The sequence below is a fragment of the Aspergillus ruber genome, assembly GCF_000600275.1.
Source record: "Aspergillus ruber CBS 135680 unplaced genomic scaffold scaffold00005, whole genome shotgun sequence".
Classification (NCBI taxonomy): domain Eukaryota; kingdom Fungi; phylum Ascomycota; class Eurotiomycetes; order Eurotiales; family Aspergillaceae; genus Aspergillus; species Aspergillus ruber.
The window spans coordinates 567,681-587,858 of NW_024467301.1; the positions used below are offsets into that span (position 1 = coordinate 567,681).

General features: G+C 49.6%; 8 protein-coding genes across 8 annotated transcripts; 4 read left to right on the forward strand and 4 right to left on the reverse strand.

Moving 5' to 3' along the window:
- Window positions 1-561: 561 nt before the first annotated feature.
- On the forward strand, window positions 562-1,652 carry EURHEDRAFT_375447 (polyamine acetyltransferase; the record flags this gene model as incomplete). Its single annotated transcript, XM_040778744.1, has 3 exons — window positions 562-954; window positions 1,126-1,578; window positions 1,629-1,652. 3 exons carry the CDS (start codon window positions 562-564, stop codon window positions 1,650-1,652), a joined length of 870 nt encoding a protein of 289 aa, XP_040641309.1.
- A 673-nt stretch (window positions 1,653-2,325) lies between these two features.
- Window positions 2,326-4,507, forward strand: EURHEDRAFT_409856 (putative GTPase NOG1). The gene is made up of 3 exons (XM_040781210.1): window positions 2,326-2,571; window positions 2,633-4,332; window positions 4,390-4,507. The coding sequence occupies exons 2-3, from the start codon at window positions 2,644-2,646 to the stop codon at window positions 4,429-4,431; spliced, it is 1,731 nt and encodes a 576-aa protein (XP_040641310.1). The 5' UTR covers window positions 2,326-2,571; window positions 2,633-2,643; the 3' UTR covers window positions 4,432-4,507.
- Window positions 4,508-4,713: 206 nt separating this feature from the next.
- EURHEDRAFT_409857 (putative phospholipase A2 (PlaA)) lies at window positions 4,714-7,424 on the reverse strand. The gene has a single exon (XM_040781211.1). The coding sequence runs from the start codon at window positions 7,304-7,306 to the stop codon at window positions 4,805-4,807; it is 2,502 nt and encodes an 833-aa protein (XP_040641311.1). The 5' UTR covers window positions 7,307-7,424; the 3' UTR covers window positions 4,714-4,804.
- A 335-nt stretch (window positions 7,425-7,759) lies between these two features.
- Window positions 7,760-9,788, forward strand: EURHEDRAFT_400629 (EXO70 family protein; the record flags this gene model as incomplete). The annotated part of the gene is made up of 3 exons (XM_040780023.1): window positions 7,760-8,043; window positions 8,103-8,320; window positions 8,395-9,788. 3 exons carry the CDS (start codon window positions 7,760-7,762, stop codon window positions 9,786-9,788), a joined length of 1,896 nt encoding a protein of 631 aa, XP_040641312.1.
- A 282-nt stretch (window positions 9,789-10,070) lies between these two features.
- On the forward strand, window positions 10,071-11,803 carry ade13 (adenylosuccinase ADE13; the record flags this gene model as incomplete). Its single annotated transcript, XM_040786170.1, has 6 exons — window positions 10,071-10,122; window positions 10,179-10,265; window positions 10,324-11,051; window positions 11,115-11,383; window positions 11,438-11,502; window positions 11,547-11,803. The coding sequence occupies 6 exons, from the start codon at window positions 10,071-10,073 to the stop codon at window positions 11,801-11,803; spliced, it is 1,458 nt and encodes a 485-aa protein (XP_040641313.1).
- Window positions 11,604-12,684, reverse strand: EURHEDRAFT_300934 (uncharacterized protein). The gene is made up of 2 exons (XM_040778269.1): window positions 12,319-12,684; window positions 11,604-12,257 (listed from the first exon to the last, which is right to left on the reverse strand). Exons 1-2 carry the CDS (start codon window positions 12,481-12,483, stop codon window positions 12,102-12,104), a joined length of 321 nt encoding a protein of 106 aa, XP_040641314.1. The 5' UTR covers window positions 12,484-12,684; the 3' UTR covers window positions 11,604-12,101.
- Window positions 12,685-13,867: 1,183 nt separating this feature from the next.
- Window positions 13,868-14,530, reverse strand: EURHEDRAFT_521381 (acetyl-CoA synthetase-like protein; the record flags this gene model as incomplete). Its single annotated transcript, XM_040786841.1, has 1 exon — window positions 13,868-14,530. One exon carries the CDS (start codon window positions 14,528-14,530, stop codon window positions 13,868-13,870), a length of 663 nt encoding a protein of 220 aa, XP_040641315.1.
- Window positions 14,531-17,644: 3,114 nt separating this feature from the next.
- EURHEDRAFT_375456 (uncharacterized protein) lies at window positions 17,645-18,109 on the reverse strand (the record flags this gene model as incomplete). Its single annotated transcript, XM_040778745.1, has 2 exons — window positions 17,645-17,825; window positions 17,889-18,109. 2 exons carry the CDS (start codon window positions 18,107-18,109, stop codon window positions 17,645-17,647), a joined length of 402 nt encoding a protein of 133 aa, XP_040641316.1.
- Between the last annotated feature and the right edge of the window lie 2,069 nt (window positions 18,110-20,178).

Genomic DNA, 20,178 nt, shown 5'->3' on the forward strand with positions numbered 1-20,178 from the left:
ATTGTCCAAGTTGCCTCTTACATAGAGCTCAAGTTAGAGTACATACTACTGTTTCAATCCAACACTGTGCGCCTCCTCCACACTGAACGTCCCCGCACTCTTACCCGACGGTCGCAAATTCTTCGCCTCTGGGTCAAGCCTTTGATCCCTTGCACGGTTCCTGAACGTCCCGAGAGCCCTGTGGCCAGGGTCAGAACTTTTTCTCTACCTTAACCTACTTTCTCACCCACTGCTTCTAGACTAGAATAACACACCAAATCGCATATTGAGGTGGGATTGCACCCTCTCCTTGATCTGTTCTCTTATCTTACCCGCATTAAGCTAACTGAGGCTCCCCACCGTTCCATTATTTCTTCTAGGCTCTCTTTCGGATCTCTCCGTGCAATTTTCAACTTCGCCGACCCTTTTTCATTGAACGTTCAGAACTCTCGACAGTCTTCATTATTATTCTATCCGAAAGGCGCATATTCGCATAAGAACAGAAATAAGAAGAGAGGGGTAAAAAGAACGAGGACCAAGTCTACGGAAAAGTCCATCGAAATCTATCAGATAGCTACAACCATGGCAGACCACACAGACAGACCAGCAGAGCCCATTTCCGAGGTCGAACCCACCGATTTCAAGCCTATGTCGAATGTGGAGGAATTTTCATTGCCGATGACCGCGGATGATATCGCTCGAATGGATCCGCGTCTCGGAGCCGCCATGGCCTCGGGCCTACCTCTCGAAGACGTTGATGACGATGATGAGGAAGATATGGATGAGGGCTACGTTGCTGTCGACCATGATGATACCAGTGATTTCTCCTATTGGTTCCGCCGTCCACCAGTGCACCAGCGCACCCAGTTGGATGAATTGCACCCGTTCGTTCAGGTCCTCTCCGTATCCAATGTCGATGATTGTGTCCAAGTGGAGAATTCCCTTCCGGAACCTGAGCGCTGCTCTCGCGAAAAAGTATGTTGAAAACGGACCCTGTGCTATAGTTGCGGAAAGGATACGATGTCTTCTTTCCCCCCCCCGGAAAATCTCATTTTGTGCCCATGGGACCCGTTTGGCTTTTCCGTGTGACCAGAGGCATCGCTGTGCATTATTACTCTTACTGACAATACTTTTTCTTCTTCCAAGTTCCTATACCGTCTTAACAAGTGCCCCGAACTCTCCTTAGGTCTCTTCACTCTCCCTGTTATCCCAGAGGGAGAACCGAAACCTCGCGCGACATTGGTGGGACATGTTGTCGCCACTCGGTCCTCGGCTCCTCGTGTGACAGACCACTCCATGCAGATGCCCATCAACTGGAGGAACGAGCGGTTGACCGTTGAGAATGGAGAGACAGTTGGTCATGATGAATACAGCAACACCATTGCTGTGCACTCGCTTGCGGTGCTTCCAGAGCACCAAAACAAGCAAGTCGGTACCACTCTGATGAAGTCTTACATTCAGCGGATCAAGGAAGCCGCTATTGCTGATCGCATTGTTCTCATTGCACACGACAACCTGGTGCCTTTTTACGAGGTATTGGGATTCGAGAACCGTGGACCTAGTGAGTGCAAGTATGGCGGCGGCGGTTGGTATGATATGGTAAGGCTCTGTCTCTCCCTCTGTAATTGAATCAAGACTGATAGATTTAGTCGCTGGAACTCATGGATGAGTGATATGTTTTTTATCTTCTTAAACGACTGCTTATTTCGTTCTGCATCGCTTGGTGGTATGGAAATTGTCGGTTGCATTACTTCTTTCTGACTCGTACTTTTTTCCTTTTTCTCCTTTTTCACGTTTATTTGCGGTTTGGTTTTACAGGGCTGGTCCAAGGAATCTAAGAGCAACGGAGTTTCGTGCTGGGCTATGACGACTAACTCTATGATGTCCAGGTTAAGCAGGGTGGTTATCTGGTGTACCATAGTGCACGGTAGTAGCAATGTACATGACGATATGAATGATTTTTGTTATAACATAAACTCTTAAATTGTACGCTGCACTCTGTAGTAACAGTATCTCTGCGGAGTAGGTTAGTAACACTCTCACCGCCCAGCAGAATAGCCCACCGCCTAGCAATTTTTTTCCCGCCCATCCAACTTTTTTCGTCCTCACAACAACAATCAGCATTCAAGAGTCGTTTTACAGTGATTTCGACTCGACCCATCATGAAGACGACGTGGAAAGATGTGAGTTTTTACCTGCTATCATATGCGTCAATTTAGATGGCGAGTCGTGGTGATGGCAATTTACTAATTGCGAATTTTTCGCCGCTCAATTAGATTGCACCTGTGCCTACCAGCCAGGAATTCCTGGACATTGTCCTGAGTCGCACTCAGCGACAGCTTCCTACGCAGATTCGTGCTGGATTCAAGATCAGCCGTATTCGAGGTATTCGGCGACCCAATATGTTGCATTAAAAATCGTCGCGGATGCGATAAAATCCTGGGTTGGAAATTGGTCGCTGATAAAAAATCTTTTTTTTCTGCCATGCAGGTTTCTATACCAGGAAAGTCAAGTACACACAGGAGACTTTCTGCGAGAAGTTCCAAGGAATTCTCGATGGATTCCCGAGATTGCAGGATATTCATCCTTTCCGTAAGGCGCCCGGGACTATCAGGTTCTGCTGATTGGACATTTTCTGACCAATTGCCTCCAGACAAGGATTTGATGAACACTCTTTACGATGCCGACCATTTCAAGATCGCCCTGGGTCAGGTCTCAACTGCCAAGCACCTCATCGAAACCGTTTCCCGCGACTACGTCCGTTTGATTAAATATGCGCAGTCTTTGTTCCAGTGCAAACAGCTTAAGCGCGCTGCGCTGGGTCGTATGGCCACCATCTGCAGACGTTTGAAAGATCCTCTCGTCTACTTGGAGCAGGTCCGCCAGCACTTGGGTCGTCTGCCATCGATTGATCCCAACACTCGGACCCTGTTGATTTGCGGTTACCCTAACGTCGGAAAGTCCAGCTTCCTGCGCAGCGTCACCCGTGCCGATGTCGATGTTCAGCCTTATGCCTTCACGACGAAGAGTCTGTTCGTCGGGCATTTTGATTACAAGTACCTGCGGTTCCAGGCCATCGACACCCCTGGTATTCTGGATCACCCTCTGGAGGAAATGAACACCATTGAAATGCAATCCATTACCGCAGTTGCTCACCTTCGTTCCGCCATTATGTACTTCATGGATCTGTCCGAGCAGTGTGGATACTCCGTTGCCGATCAGATCAAGCTCTTCCACAGCATTCGACCCCTTTTTGCCAACAAGATTGTGTTCCTTGTGATCAACAAGATCGATGTCAGACGGCCAGAGGACTTGGAGCCCGAGTACCAGCAAGAGATCCAGAACATCCTCAACTCCGGAGATGTTGAAATCTTGCAGGTGTCTTGCACCACCACCGAAGGTGTGACTGGGGTGAAGAACGCTGCTTGCGACAAGCTTCTGGCTGAGAGAGTTTCGCAAAAACTCAAGTCTGGTTCCAACAGCGCTGGTGCCCCTGGTGGCCGACTTGGCGATGTCCTTTCCCGTATCCACGTCGCTCAGCCTACGGGTGGTGTGCAACGTGAGACCTTCATTCCCGATGCTGTGAAGAACCTGAGGAAATACGACAAGGACGACCCGGAGCGCAAGAAGCTCGAGCGGGACATCGAAGAAGAGAACGGTGGTGCTGGTGTCTACAACATCGACCTCAAGAAGACCTACGACCTGGCGGACGACGAGTGGAAACACGACAAGATCCCCGAAGTCTGGAACGGCAAGAACGTCTACGACTTTGTGGACCCGGATATCGAGGCCAAGCTCGCTACTCTGGAAGAGGAAGAAGAGAAACTGGAGCAGGACGGATACTACGAGTCCGACGAGAGCATCGAAGATGTAGAGGAGGCGGACACCCGCATGAAAGCGGACCTGATCCGCGAGAAGCGCGTACTGATGCGCAACGAGGCCAAGATGCGCAAATCCCTCAAGAACCGCGCCCAGATCCCCCGTACTGCCAAGTCCAAGAAGCTCTCCCAGATGGAGAAAGCCCTGGACTCTGCCGGATACGATGTCGACGCTGCTGCTGCCCGTGCCCGTTCACAGAGCCAGACCCGCGGCCGCCCGCTTACTCGCGACACGGACGACAACAACGACGGCGATGCTATGGATGTCGACGCAGACCCCCGCCAGGCGATTGCCAAGGCCAAGGCCCGCGCTCGCAGCCAGGCAGCTACGAACCGTCTGGAGGATGGTGTTCAAGACGCAGAGCAGCGCACCAAGGCCGACCGTCTCAAGAAGCTGGGACAGAAGAAGATGAACCGGATGGCGAGAGCAGGAGAAGCAGACAGACACACGACGGCATCGCTGCCGAAGCACTTGGTATGTTTCCCTCGCTTGTTTCTTTTGATACTTATTCATATACTAATTACGTTACAGTTCGCCGGAAAGCGCACAATCGGCAAGACACAACGTCGTTAAGGACTTGGATAGGGACGTTGACGAAGCGACGAAGTCCGATCTTAATATTGCTTTTATTGATATTGGAATTCCGGGTATTCAAAAACTGGCGTTTGGGTTGACCTTTCTCGTTCTTTGTGCTTTTGTTCGTTTGGTACTACATTATCTTGACAATACCTCATGGATGAACATTAACACAACTGTTGTTTGTGATCCGATCTCTACGACATGTTGATGAGACTTTGCAATGTTGAGTGTTGTATATAGAAAAGAAGTTGTTGAGTTCTATGTTCATGAGAAGTTGCAAGATTTGACCCTATTAATTCGTATGCTGCATTTACGTAACTTCATCCAAGCCTATATTACACTTTAAACCAAAACAAAACCAAAAAGACTATAATGGTACAAACCCCTCCATCCTCTTCCTATTCTCCTGCTCCTCTTTCTTCAACCGATCAGACCTCTTCCTCTCATAAACAGCTCGAATAACTCTCTTCATCTGCTCCTCGCCCTGCGCGAAATTCGCCTTCGCAAGCCCAACCACCGAATCAATCTGCTCCGGTGTATACACAAAGTTCCAGGTCGACAGAAAATCATCGACGTCGGGATCAATAGACCCCGGATGAGGTGCCATCGGCCGCGCAGGATCAGAGATCTCTTTGGCAATCGTTGAATTCTGCAACGTGCGTGTTGGGGCTGGAGACCGCGACATGGCTGAACCCTGTGGTAACTCGGGTGCAGAGCTGTTGGGGAGGAGGGGGAAGTAGACGACCGCGATACCTGCGTCGGGACGCATGAGGCGGAAGTCTGATTCGGCGTGGTTTTCGTGTTGTGGGTGGAAGAGGCGTTTTGACGGTGGTGGCTCATCTCCCGAGACGCGCTCTTGCATTGTGCCCACCCAGATGTTGCAGTAGGTGAGGTCCGTGTCTGAGGCGGCGGGGCGGTCTCCTGCTGGGTTCGTTTCGTTGTTGGACTCGGTTGTGCGGGGGATTTTGAGGTTGCGGCCGTGCATGTTTTTGTCTTCGTGTTGGGCGCGGGTCATCTTGGAGTCTAGGGATTCATCGCTGATGTTTTGGGGTTCGCGGAGGATTTCAGAGGTTTGTTCGGGTTTGTCCTCTTCTTTGGGCCAGCCGGCTCCTACGGGCCAGCCTTTAATGCCGCGTTGTCGTGCATAACCGTCTACCACAGAGAGCCAGTTCTCGCGCTTGATGTCGGCTGATGCATCGAAGGTGACGATAACGTCTACATCTCTGCCTGGTCGGAGGAGTGGGTAGATCGGTAGGTTGTTACTCATTCCTGCATCCATAAGACGGAGGTGTTGGTTCTTAAAAATTGACTCTGGGCAAGACTTTGGCAGCATATCCTTCATACCCAGCACGTAGTTTGGTATAGTAGCTGGGTCGATGGGGTGGACTCGAACGAGGTCCTTTGTCTTTCCTTGGATCAGAGAGTCAATGCCGCCAAACCCAGCTATGCCTCTGATCACTGGCCGTATCTCCTTGTAGTAATGAGAGAGAGTTGCGCAGAAAGCGCTTCCCCATACGCCCATCAACTCAGGAATACGGGTCTCTGGAGTTGGGAGTTCTCCGCTATAAAATAAATCCTTGCCTTCGTTGAAGTGTCTTCCTAGCGCCCAGGTTGGTATACCAGCGCCAAGCTCTTCGCAGAAGAACTCGTAAGGGGTAAACTCGAACCACTGGAACCACGCCTCGCTTCTGGACTCCTGGATGAGTTTCTCTGGTTTTCGACGTCTTTGCATATTTAAATCGTCTTGGAGTTCCTCAAGGATTGGAATCTCATGACGCACAGCTGTATAGATCGGGAGTGGATGGACTCCGTTGTCGACGTTGAGCCGCTGATTTGATAATTTGAGATCGCGATCAGATACTCCGAGTTCGCCACGGGGTACGAGCAGTCTTGCTGAAAGCAAGATTCCATAAATGTCCACCAACCCAAAGTCCGCACCAGGGTCGCCTTTCAGCTTCTCGATCATCCCACTTAATAGATGCTTGTTCGTGGGAGCTGTTGTGAGCAAGCTGAGGGCTTTGGGCGGGAATGCGAGATGCACACCTAGCCTGCTTTTTAAATGGTTCATTAAGCGGTCGAAATTTCCCTGAGCGATAGACGAGTGGTATAGCGTCTGCAGCCAACAGCTTCCGCTAACCCCGGCCGTATAGGTGACGCAGTCCCAGAGACCCGCCTCTTGTGCGGCAAGATATGAGCCTGTACCGGCCACAAGGGCACGTAGCCCTCCTCCGGAGCCACACATGGCGATAATTGGAACATCCTCGGGGTGAATATCTGCCTCGGGGATGTCAAGATAGGCTGCCAGTGCTTTCACCGCGTGCTGTTGTCGCTTTTTCCGAAACGCCTGTTCCTCAGGACACAGAGTGTCTCCAACACGGACCCTAGCTTCTCGCAGAATTTCTGGGTTGATGTCCGCATCTTTGGATTCCCGCCATATCTCGTCAGCCAGGGATCCAGGAGACATCGAGAGCTCCCGTTGAAGCTTCTGGACTGTGCCCGGCAAGTATTTGGTCCAGTCTGGGATAATATATTGCTTGATATCGATATCCATCCATTCATTTGAACCAACAGCTTGCTTTACGTCACCAAACTTGTGTAAGATCCTCGTCCACATAGAATTGTCGTGGTGCGCTTCTTCGGAGTCTTTGTCTGCATTGTTCCCACCCGAATCGCCCGCACTATGCCTGTTGAACGGGTAGAAAGCGTCTCGCGGAGTCGTAGTAGAAAACGCAGGTCTCTGGTCTATAGGAAATGATTGTCTGTTCAACTTCAACTGAGCCGGATCTCCCGTCGCATACAGCGTCCCAGTACCCACAACTAGGGTGGCAGGAAGGGCTGTCCAACGAGAACGTAGCATAGCAATACCCATCTTGCCCTGGGCACTCCGTTGCGAGGAGGAAAAGCGAAGCGAGGGCAGCATCCAATTCCTCTTGTTGCCATTCCAGTCGAGTCAATTGGGCCCCTGAGCCACTGTGGTTCCAACCTTTTCTCTGCCAGGTTTCATTGATCAACGACGAATGCCACGATGACGAAATGTCACGTGAGATGTTCGTCGGAACGGCAGACGGGCCGAGACTAGCCGTTTTGGGACTAGCTCTAAAATTGCGGAGAATGAACAGGAGGACAAGATTGATGATTATGCAGCATTGCTACTGTATTGCTTGCGTTATGGGGCCCGGAGCCTCCTGAGTTGAATCGCATCTATTGTTATTGAACTTACCATGTTGGTATAATACGTCTACGCCTGCCTTGAGGCATGAGGATATTTGTTGTACTTATCTCATACTGATCGCGGGAACCGACTCGCTCGACTCGCCCGACTATGGTCGCCCCCAGAAATACGGCGTTCGCGGAAGAGAGCGCAGAGGTGGAAGTGCTATACGCCAACCTCGATAAGCTCAATGTCCTCACGAAGAAGATTCAGGGCTCGATGGTCCGATTAGAGTCTGGAGGAAATGTGGTGAAGCATGCCATTGGGCCGATCTACAGCAACACCCAGTCGCTCCAAATTACCAACACCAATATCGACAAGGTCAATGAAGCTATTGAACGTCTTCGCCAACCGCTCGATGCGAAGGGCCGGGAAGAGGGTGTCATCCGTGATGGGTGAGTATTTGACAGTTAGTACCTAGCTGGGTTGAACTATTTGCTGACTCCTAATAAAGCCCGGAGAGCGCTGGGTTGTCGCAGTACCTTACGGCGATGAGGCGCGTGGAAAAGGCGCTTGTGGACCTTAGCTCGACGAACTTGAAATCTAATCAAAAAGCCATCTCAGAATTTACTGGTTTATTGAACACGGGGAGCGGGAAGCTTCAAGACATGTTCCGCGGCATGCTGAGCGATCATGTTACTCCTGTCGAACCCCTACACTATTTGACGAAAGGTATGTGCTACTATTGGGATTAAAATGTATGAAAGAGGGAAAAAATAGCTTACATGTTCTTCTCCGGCTCTCAGAACTTCCGTTCCCATCGATTCCCGAAGACACTCTCGCCGAACTCGCCCCTATATGCGCGGCAATCAGCTCAGCAGCCAACCATGGATCACGGAAAAACGAAGATGACAACCCCGCATTGCAGATATATGCCGAAATTCGCGGACCGTACATCAATTCGAGCCTACAAAACCTTGCCATAGCATCGCTCAATACTGTCAAGCGAAGGGCTACTGATGGTCCATACAAGCAGGGCACCAACGGTATCGGAATCTATTCCAATGCGCTGGAAGGCTTCATATATGCGGAGCATGAAAACATATCGCAACTTTTCACAGGAGATCAACGGGGATTGGCCCTGCAGGCAACGTGCCGCTCGGCAATGGCCGAGTATTCGAAGACGTTGCGTGAACTCAACCAATACATCAAAGCTAATCTTATGACGGATTGCTTCCTCGCTTTTGAGATTATTGAGATCGTTACGGCCATGTCATATCGTGTGGAATCAAAGACTGGAGAGCTCAAAAGCTTGTTCATCGAAGCTCTTAGGCCCGTCCGTGAAACCGCGAAATCATCCTTGTCTGAACTGCTCGAGGAGACAAAACGCAAGGCGTCGAATCTCCCTGTTCTTCCACCTGATGGTGGAACTGTACCGCTAGTCAACGAAGTCATGAGCTCGCTGTCCACCTTGACTGCCTATTCTGGGCCGCTGGCTTCCATCCTGACGTCCCTTGGAGATGGGAACTGGCGCTTCACATCGAACACATCGGGCACTGCTCCATTAGATGTCAGTCCTGACAGCTCGACGCTTTTATCGCATTTCATCTTGGATATGATTGAGGCTCTCCTGTTTTCACTTGAGACACGGGGCCGTAACTTCCATCGCACAAAGGCTGCTCAAGGTGTTTTCCTCTCTAATGTCTTCTGTATTGTCGATCGCTTCATCCGACAGAGCCCCGAGTTAGCGCGCTACCTTGGGTCACCAGACAGTATTGCGCGAGTTGATAGTTTCCGGAAGCGTGCTACGTCCACCTATCTGGATGCCTGGAAGGAAACGTCACATTTCCTTCTCGATGTGCAGTATACTTCTCGAGGAGCGGGCAGCTCAACCAGGCCGACATCGAGTGGCGCTGTGGACTCGGCTGCTATTCTCAAGTCACTCCATTCCAAGGACAAAGACGCTATCAAGGACAAATTCAAATCCTTCAATGCCAGCTTCGACGAGCTGGTATCGAGGCATAAGTCGCTCTATATGGAACGAGAGGTGCGCTCTGTGTTGGCACGCGAGATACAGGCTGTTCTGGAGCCATTGTATGCACGTTTCTGGGACCGGTACCATGAGGTCGACAAAGGCAGAGGCAAATACGTCAAGTACGACAAGACGTCTCTGTCTGCGCAACTGGCAGCTTTGGCTTAGATGCACTATTCCGGCATTATTCCTATCTACTAGTCTACTTGATAGTCTTAATCCATAATCATTTGCACAATCACCTTATTCCGGCAATACTGCCAAGAACCATATCACCTGACTGATCTGCTGGTCCCGCCTGATAACGTGACTGATAAGCGGCCTCCAGACCCCCGCCAATCCCTCCAAATCAAGAAAAAGAGAAAAAATTCGTCGACCTTTTCTGCACCACCTCTTTCCCTCCAATTCGTCTTGCATTCCCCCCTCAGACACCTTCACCTTCCTGACAGGATGGCTACCAGCAATGATTTCTATCAGACTCCTCTGAACTCGAGATACTCGAGTAAGTCTTCAATTTCATGTGATCTCCGTTTCCGTACTAATAGGGCGGGGTGATAGGTTCGGAGATGAAGTATCTCTTTTCACCCAGAAACCGTTTCTCAACCTGGAGAAGCCTGTGGTTATGGCTTGCGCAGTCTCAGAAAGGTACTTATTCTCTTGCTAGATTTGCCCTTCGTCCGGGGCCTAGGCTAATCAATCGCAGAACTCGGTCTCCCGATCGCCGACGAGGCAATTGAGCAGATGAAGGCTCACCTCACTATCCAAGATGACGAGTTCGCTGTTGCCGCTGAGGAGGAGAAGCGTCGGAGACACGATGTCATGGCCCATGTCCACGCCTACGGTCAAGTCGCCCCCGCCGCTGCCGGTATCATCCACTGGGGTGCTACCTCGTGCTACTGCACCGACAATGCGGATCTTATCTTCCTCCGTGACGGTCTCGACATCCTCATCCCCAAGCTCGCCGTTGTGGTTGACAAGTTGGCCGCATTTGCCAATGAATACAAGGACTTGCCCTGCCTGGGTTTCACCCATGGACAGCCCGCGCAGCTCGTGACGGTTGGCAAGCGTGCATCGCTGTGGATCCAGGACTTGCTGATGGATCTGCGCAATTTGGAGCGGGCGCGTGATGACTTGCGCTTCCGTGGTGTCAAGGGTACCACTGGTACTCAGGCCTCTTTCCTCCAGATCTTCAACGGTGACCACGACAAGGTTGAACAATTGGACGAGCTTGTTACTGAGAAGGCTGGTTTTAACTCCGCCTTCATCATCTCCAGCCAGACATACTCGCGAAAGATCGATGTTGATGTCGCCAACGCCCTTGGCTCTTTCGGTTCGACATGCGAACGGATCGGTATTGACATCCGTCACCTTGCTATGCTTAAGGAGCTTGAGGAGCCTTTTGAGAAGGACCAAATTGGAAGCAGTGCCATGGTATGCAGGAATTACGACTCTGTTTACCAGACCAAGCCTTGGTGCAAATACTGACCTGTGCAGGCCTACAAACGTAACCCTATGCGGTCCGAGCGTTTGTGCTCGCTCGGAAGACACCTTCAGAACCTTCCCAAGGACGCTCTTGACACCTACTCGGCCCAGTGGTTTGAGCGTTCTCTGGATGACAGTGCCATTCGTCGTATCAGCATTCCCGAGCTCTACCTGTCCGCCGATGCCTGTCTCATCCTTCTGAACAACATCACTTCCGGTTTCGTTGTCTACCCTGAGGTCATCAGACGTCGTGTGAACGATGAGCTTCCTTTCATGGCCACGTGGGTTATCGCTGCTTTTACCTGAAATTTGAAACGCGGCTAACTGTATTCTAGCGAGAACGTCATCATGGCCTGCGTGAAGAAGGGACTGTCCCGCCAGGACGCCCACGAGGAGATCCGTAAATTACACTATAAATCGAATATGAAGATCTTGCGCTAACAGTCACAGGTGTCCTCTCTCACCAAGCCGCCGATAACGTCAAGAAGCACGGCAAGAACAACGACCTCTTAGACCGTATCCGTCGCACCGAGTTTTTTGCCCCCATCCTAGGCGAATTGGACGCCCTCCTCGACCCCAGCACCTTCACTGGCCGTGCCCCCCAGCAGGTCGAGAAGTTCGTCTCAACCGAGGTGAAGAACGCACTCAAGCCGTACGAAGCCGCCTTAGCCAAGGCGGAGACTTCTGCCCTGCACGTCTAATTTGGATATAAAGGGGTAGGATGATCGCACATAATTGCAGAGAGCAGCACATCCATTTGATCCATCTACCAGGAAAGGACTCGGTCTGAGGGACAAGTGCAAATTTATACAAATGTTTTACGATGTATGAGGACAAAAAGGGAAGGGGTCTGATGGTTCAATTGGTTTTATTTCTTGGATTTGTAGATACATAGATGGTTTGAATTTAAAAATTTATCTATATTTCTATGCTGGTCTGCATAGCAATCGCTCAACTATCTCTAACGAATGATGTTACTGATTGGCATATAGTGTTCATCTATGCATCCTCATCGTACGGTTGGAGGTACTGCTCATCCTCGAAAACTCGGCCAGATAATACCGGCGATGGGCCGTACAAAGCATAATCCAACCCGTGACAAAATTCTTCAGTCTGCAACAAATCTTCATTGCTGTCGAGCATCAAATAGACAGACTTGAGCAATTGCAGAAGTCAGCATACGATGAATCAAAGAGCGGGAGAGAATATCACAAACCTTTGGTGTATAACCAGTCAAATGCTGCAACACATCCAACTGCTGCATCCCATGCGTATCCGCGAAATTCTCCACAAAGTTCCCCCTCTCGCCATGCAAGATAAACTCCTTATAATATGACAAAATATCATTCGTGAAGTCCGTAAACAGCATCAACTCCTGCATAACCGGAGATTACCGCATCAGATATCCTCCTCAGGAAAGGCGGACTTTGGCCACAGGAGATGCAGGAGGATCTCAGCATCCCCCGACTTTAGTCCGCAGGAACACGGGCATGAGCCGCGACTCGGAGTGGAACTTGAAATTGGACTGCTCCATTTTGTGCTCGATTATACGGCCGTTGATGTAGCCAAAGAGAATCTTGATGATAGCTACATAGCAGTAGGGGCCGTAGTAATTAGCCAGATGGCGCAGGTGGCCGTCGAAGGCGTCAAGGATGGGATGATTATGGGATTCATTCAAAGTCAGCTATCCGTATCCGTTGTCTAAGAAGAGGTATTTACTTCTGTCCAAACGACTGCAACTCCGCCAAAAACTCCCTAGCGATATCATCCACCAAAAACATATATGAAGTCTGCGCCGCGCAGAGCACAGTGGGTGTATCTCCAAAGTCTTGCCTCTCGCCCTCCAAGACCTTTCTCAATATTAGTCTCATCATCTTCCCAGATCTAGTTTTGGAAGATTACTCATAATGGAGACGCGCCTTGGAACTGCGAATCGTCCGATCATGTCTCCGATTTGTTGCTTGGCAGACGCTTTCAGTTACTCCTTGTCATCTTGAATGCTGTCCTTGAGACAAGCAAACACGCTCAAAGCCTTTCCGGTCATGTCGTCGGAAATCCCAGCAACTGCAATCTCAGAGAATGAGCCAGGGAAATGATAACCATCAGTAGTGGATTGGTGAAAGGTCAGCAGCAGGAACGTACCATGGCCTAGCAAAGCAGACTCAATCTCAGCAGTTAACAGTCTATGTCCAGACACATTGACCACATCGCCTACTCAGCCCGGGACCCGGTAATAACCCTCTTGGTCTTGATAGGAAGCGTCACCGGTCGCCTGCTTTTGATCAACATGATGGTCTCACCAGATTGAGGAGTCCTCACATAGTATCTGCGGTAAGCCTCGAAGTAAATCTTTAAATACCGACTGTGATCACCCCAGATGGTACGTGCTATGCTTGGTTAAGCTTGTTTGAATGTTAGAACGCCCTTTGTGTCATTGTCTTCAATCTCCTCCCCAGTAATGGAATCAATCAGAGCTGGATTGGTATCAAAGAAAGGCAAAGCCGCTGTGCCGGGTTTGATGGGTTAGACTCCGGCGAGAGATGAAAAGGCATGCGATCCTGTTTCTGTCTGGAAGTATGTCTGTAGAGAAGTTAGTATTTCTTGAGATTATTTGGTTAATAAACTTACATCCAGGACATGCACCTGGTCTCTACGGATCATTTCATAGCATCACTCTTATACATTCGAGGCCAATGGTTCCCCGATACAGGCAATAACTGTCTAATTGTCCATGCTTTTGCTGACACCATTTGGGCGTTCCTTCATCATTCGTAAAGCGGAACATGAACAAGATAACTGTTCCCGGCGATCCAACCCACATCCCCCGCACAAAACATGGTGTCTGATGGATGCAAGTTTAACAGGTATCCAGTCATCGAATGAAGGAGGCCTTTCGGCTTCCCCATCGAGCCAGAGATATACAGCAGATACAACGGGTCCTCAGAATCCATCGGCTCCGGCGCAATGTAATTAGGCCATTGGGCGCTTTCTCCATGCCACCAGTGATCACTGCCTCCCGGAGGCGAAGGGATGGGGCTACCGGTCCTCTTGAGCACAAGACACTGAACCAGATGGTCCTTGTCGTACATAGACAGTGCCTCATCAACAATGCGCCTCATGGGAATAGCCTTTCCCCCACTCACGCTCTCGTCAACTATCAAGGCTATCTTGGAGCAAACATCCTCAATCCGCCCACGCAATGCTGGCACAGGGAATCCCGCGAACACGGCCGAGTGAATCGCTCCAATCCGAGCACAGGCTAGCATTGCGACTATCGCCTCGGAATATTGGGCATGTAAATAGTGACTATATCGCCCTTTTGCACTCCCATATCTTTCAACACCCAGGCTAATTGGCTGATACCTCGTAGGAGCTCCCCGTAGGTGGCATGCCGGGGGTCCGCAAACCATACCTCCTCCCTGCGACATATACTGGAAATGCCCTTTCCGCAGTTGAAGCGTCCTATGACGCATCCATTCTTCCAGAAGACACTCTTCCCGATGGGTTCTCTGCGATTTTAGCCACGGCCAACTTCACTCGTTTAGCAAACATAGCTTGCAACCTCCGCAAAGAAATCACCGCCTTAACAGAGCCCTACATCGGCGGTATCCTACGCACCATCGCAGACACCCGCGACATGACTACTTTCTTCCCCGCCTATGGCCGAAGCATTATTGTGTCCAGTCTGTGGTGGATGGGTTTTTATCTTGACTTTGGTCGTTGGGAAAGGTGCAGAAGTATGACACCCCGGAGACTAAGGTGAAGGGGGTTTGCTGGGTTTTGCCGGCGAAGGATTTGGGGGATGTTAAGAGGACAGCGAAGCAGGCGTTTGAGTTGAGGTTTGTGTTGGAGGGGGCTGCGATGGAGCAATTTAAGAGGGATGAGTTGCTTCGGTGGGTAATGGAGGAGGAATTTTTGGTGGAGCGGGGTATTATCATCAGTTAATCAAGTTTATTGTCCATATCAAGCCCTAGAGCTATGGCAGACCATATTCGTGGACTTGAGACCGGTAGCTATTCTACAGTCTTATCCCTATTAGTTCCTGAGACCCTGGCTCCCTTTATAATGTTTTTGGTCCTTTTCCTCGCCCCAAACCGCCTGTATGCGCAGGGCTTTCGAGCAGAGTGCTCTCCTTGTGTTTTAGAACAGGGTGGGTGTGGCCTAAGCTGGGATTCAACTTAGGCTACCTCCCCCTCCCTTGCTATCCTTCTCCTGTTCTAACTGCCACTTCCAATGCTTCCAGTCCATTCGTCATCTCTTTGGGCCCTTTCCGCCGTTCGCTGTAGGTGTGCTCGGAGTAGAGCTATGCTGGTACTGGCCAGGAACTGTAGCAGCGCCCTGGTAGCTCTGGGCTCTCCTAAAAGTCGTCCTTGCGAGTGCTCTTCTGCTGCAGCAGGTTTCATAATTCCATCTATCTCTAAATCCTTGTAGAGCTTGTTCCGTTGGTGTCGCCATTTTCGGCATTCAAAGAAAATATATTGTATTGTTTCCCTTAAGTCATAATCTCTGCAGGTTGCATCCTCTTGGGCCTTGAGATATAGGCCGGGGTCAATCCAGACACCAATCCATCGGGTTGCTTCTGGGTTGAAGGGCACACAGTGGCCATCTACTTCCACTCGTGCTCGTTGAATCTGATATTTCAGCTCCCGGTCCCGTTTGCGAGTGAGCAGTACTGCTTCTGTTTTTTCTGCATCAAACTGGACTACATTATCACGCCCTTTTTAGCCACCTTGGCTGCTTTTTGCATTTTTTCACAGGCATCTTTGACAGAATGTCCTGAGGCAAGCAGAGCTATATCATCTACAAAAGAAAGAGGCTGGACACCAGTTATACTCCTCTCAACCACATCGAACACACCACTGAGGTAGATGATAAACAGAATGGGAGACACTGGTAAGCCTTGTGGTACACCTGCATTGATTGGCTGTGTCCGACACTGTGTGTTGTCAATCTGCAGCTAGACCCATCTGTCAGTTAATAAGGATTGCACCCATTGAATCAGGTCCCCATCCAGGTTGAACTTGAACAATCGATTTATCAGTCGGCTTGGGCTGACATGATTAAATGCTCCCTTCACATCAAGGAATAGTGCTCCCACGAGCTGTTGGTACTTCCAGGCCTCATGGGTGCTCTGTATCAGGCATGCTACGGCATCAATTGCACTTCATTGTTTGCGACTATCCATCTTCCCTGGGTGTGATACTCCCATAGTCTCACAGTGGTGGACAATTGCATCTGCTGCTACCTTCTCAACCACCTTCCCTAAGCAGTTTAGTAAGCTAGTAACCCGGTAGGCCTTCACAGTTGTGTAGTCCGGCTTATTGAGTTTCCTAGCAGGATGCCCTTTGCCACCTTCCACACTGGTGGATGTAGACCTAGCCGGAAGCATTATCGGTTTAGAGCAACAATTCTGGGGCTGTCCCACTCCCATAAGAGCCGGAGGGCCCAGAAGCTTAATCGGTCAATTCCTGGGGCCTTTTGGACTGCCTGGTGGAACAGAGCATGTTTAACTATTCCCTCATTAATATGACCATGCCAGGACCCTGGTGAGGTATCGGCTTCGCCCTCTTGATTGATCTCTGGCGTCTGGGGGGAGGCTATTTCCCGAATCAGAGCTTCCTCTTCCTCAATGGAGCTGGTTAGCTGCCCCTGAGGTCCATGTAGTGTTGGGGAAGTTGTGGTTGTTCTAAATTTCGTGTATTTCAGAGCCTGCCAGCATCTGGCAGTGCCCCCAGGGCCTGGATGGTCTGTTGCCCCTTCCAGGAAAATTTCCCAGCAAGTACACTTTGCTCGTCGGATAGGTGGAGCGGGGTATGAATCTAAGAATGAAACCAGATATAGGGCCAACCAAGGTCCGCTTTTGTGTGCTCCTGAATCAGGCAAATTAGCCCTAATATAGTAAAAAATGAATAGACTCATATGACAGTAAATACTTTCTACTTCTTCTCTTCTCTCTTCCCTGCCATATGTGACAGTCTCGAACAATATAAATTTATTGGTAGACTCTCTATCGAAATACTAACATGGAGAAGGAAAGAAGGAAGCTGGGCCTGCCAGCGCTGCGCTATCTAGTGTGCGAAGGGGGTTCCTGCCCTATATTCAAACAGGCCAAAGTTTACAAACATCTTGCGTTGTTGGTGAATGCCCATACTCCGTGACACCATACTTTCTTCATCTAACACGTGTTCTTTGTCCAGCTGGATTCTTAGCCTCTGACCTCTCAACTGTCTCTAACACCCTCTCAACCGTCTGCACGATATTCCCCTTCTCCTCAAGTTCTAAACTAATCCACACAATATGCATCGGCACCCCATGACCGTCCACCCAATCCAGTTTATGCGGATGCACTACCTGCGCGAATGAGATAGCCAGTGTGAAATTTGCCCCAAAACTAGAGCCCCTGCAGGCATTTAAAGCATTATAAAAATAAGCTACGCTTTCTGGGATGTGGAAGACAATTGCGATCACTTTGCTGTGGCTACCATGGGGGCGGCGACGATGGCGCTCGTAGATATGGGCCATGGGGTCGAGGGATGAGTAATTCACTTGGGCAACTGATGGGTGGGAGACTGTTTTTTGTTGGAGAGGTAAATGCGCTTGACAACATCAAGGCAGCTGCAATTCAGCTCGGATGCGTTGAGATGGAAGAAGATGTCTTCGTAAATCGCTTTGATGCTTGTGTGAATTGCATTGTAATGGCGGTATTGGGGGTTTATCACAATACTATGATTGGCGTCAGTAAGAAGAGGCACCGGCTGTGTTCTATAAGGTGCATGAGAGTCTTACCTACCAGTCGCGGCATTACAAGGCCCACTGAACATCCTGATCAAACTTGTCATGCGAATATCTGCCCATGGAAAGATCTCCGTGTTGACGAATTTGCAAACCGAGCCACCACACGCCACAATGAAATTATACTTGTCAGCCAACTCATGAATGTAATACAAGTCCTGGGACGAGAGGTGAGTATTGCCTAGGAAGACATAGAAAGCGCTCTGACCCGTCATCCTGATTCCAAGGACTTCTCAAGCTCGCCCAGCTCTTTCTTACTGCCTGCGTAATAGAATGTGGCTTTGCCCCAGCGACTGCCTTTAATCACTCGTCTCGTTCCTACATATAGCCATTTGGGTAATGGTTAATAACAATACATACTTTACAGAAGGAGAAGAAGACACTTACCAGTAATCCACAACTTCCTGATCTGGCTCAAGAAAGGCGAGAGCTCTCGATGCAGTACCGATGGCATTTATCCCATTTGGGAATGAATACACGTCTTCATAAAATAACCTTTATTTTTAGGTGTCTGGCGCAGCCAATTCCACGATTAGTTTCCTAAATGCGCCAATTTCAATGGCCTGGCTTACATGTATCTCTCCTGGAGGATGGGTTACCCCATCGGCTCGGCATGCGGACTGGCAAGTGGTGATTTTAGAATCCTTGACCCTGTGGTTGTTCTCAATTGAGAAATAAACCTCCTCGGACCCCCTAAAAACCGGATATCGCAGCATCGCCCTGAGTCTCGGGGGGCGTAGTCTGAGCAAGGGCCTACGGAGGACACACTTTGAAATGCTTTGTCAACTGCAATTGGGCAATTTTTATATAAAGTAGACCGGTGGCGCAACGTTGAAGAACGCTTTTGATGTCTGTGGCACAAATGGGCGCCTGCAGTACCAAGGCATGAATGATGTGACTATATGGCTCTTCAAGCCAATAGATGCGCCTTTAGCACGGTTATTGCAGCATGAAAAAGCAGATCCCAAGTCAACACTGACCGACATGAGGGCTGGAATGTAAGCACCAAGCCATTTTGAGGCGCATAAGCTGAACAAGAGACATGATCCTTAGTCCATACTACCAAGGAAGGCACTGATGAGCCATATGATTACATTGCCTAGAGATTCATCAATCAGGAACTTGGGGGAGAAGGATATGCAGTTCCCTTCCAACTGCGCTCATCCTACTGATAATTCAGACAGCATCAGAAAGGCGACAATAGCGCATCAGCAGAGGCTGACTTCCGGGCTGTCTACGGTAGTGCTAGAGTGCGGTCAGCTTCAAGGAATGGTAGATGAACTCGGCTATGACCTACCACGTTCCGGACTTATCGTTTCGGCTCATACCATTATAGGAATAATAACAATAAGAATAACACTCCATTTACATATGAAGTCTGGCTTCTTCCACCTCGGACATCCGAAGCAGACTAATCCGCTTTTCTAACCATAGCTGGGAGAATATAGCGCGGATACCAGATCTAAAAATGGTTACTTGATTTGGTTTTCCTCAAACACAAACGATGTAGCGGAGTGTCCGTGATGATGAGAAGTTTGAGTATAGCTGTCTTCACGTAGTGAATCTTCCTGGTATTCTGGAGTCATTTGAACACATTCTGGATCTTGCAACGAAGCAAGCAAACTTGAACAGGTGAGAAATATGCAAGCTATGCCTTGTTAAGCTGTTGGTGAGCTGCGGATGCAACTAACAGGTAGTGTTCCAGTTAGGGTTAGCATGTCTAATATCTTCGTAGAATGAAAACCTAATCATCACTATAATAATGAAGACATCTCTTGTTCACCTAACCCCATCAATACCAACAACTCCTACACCAGCGCCAACATTGAAATGAAATAGTTCAGAAACCACTGGGAAGGCAGCGAACACGCCTCCCCAGTCCAAACACAGCAAAGACCAACAACCTGGATCTTAAAGCAAAAGCTCTCCGAGACATCCGCCTGAAAGCCTCAAGAAATAGCAGTAAGCCACGGCGCAGCCTTGAGTAGCACCTGAGCGGTTTTCCTCTAAGGATAAGGAAATATCTGAATCGAAATGTGCTGTGAAGGTTTACATGTAGTGCGTGTTACACCATACCAACTAGATTAATGAATACTGATAACAGAAGTATCTCCTGGAAAGAGACTGAATTTGATGATCCAGAGACAGGAAAGAATCAACAAACCTCCTCCCTTCCCAGAAGCACCAAAAACGAGCTCCGGGAACTCGCAGAGCTCACACAACGACAATACCAATCAACCCCAAACGTGGTGGATTATTATCAAAACCAGCAGTCGGGTTAGAT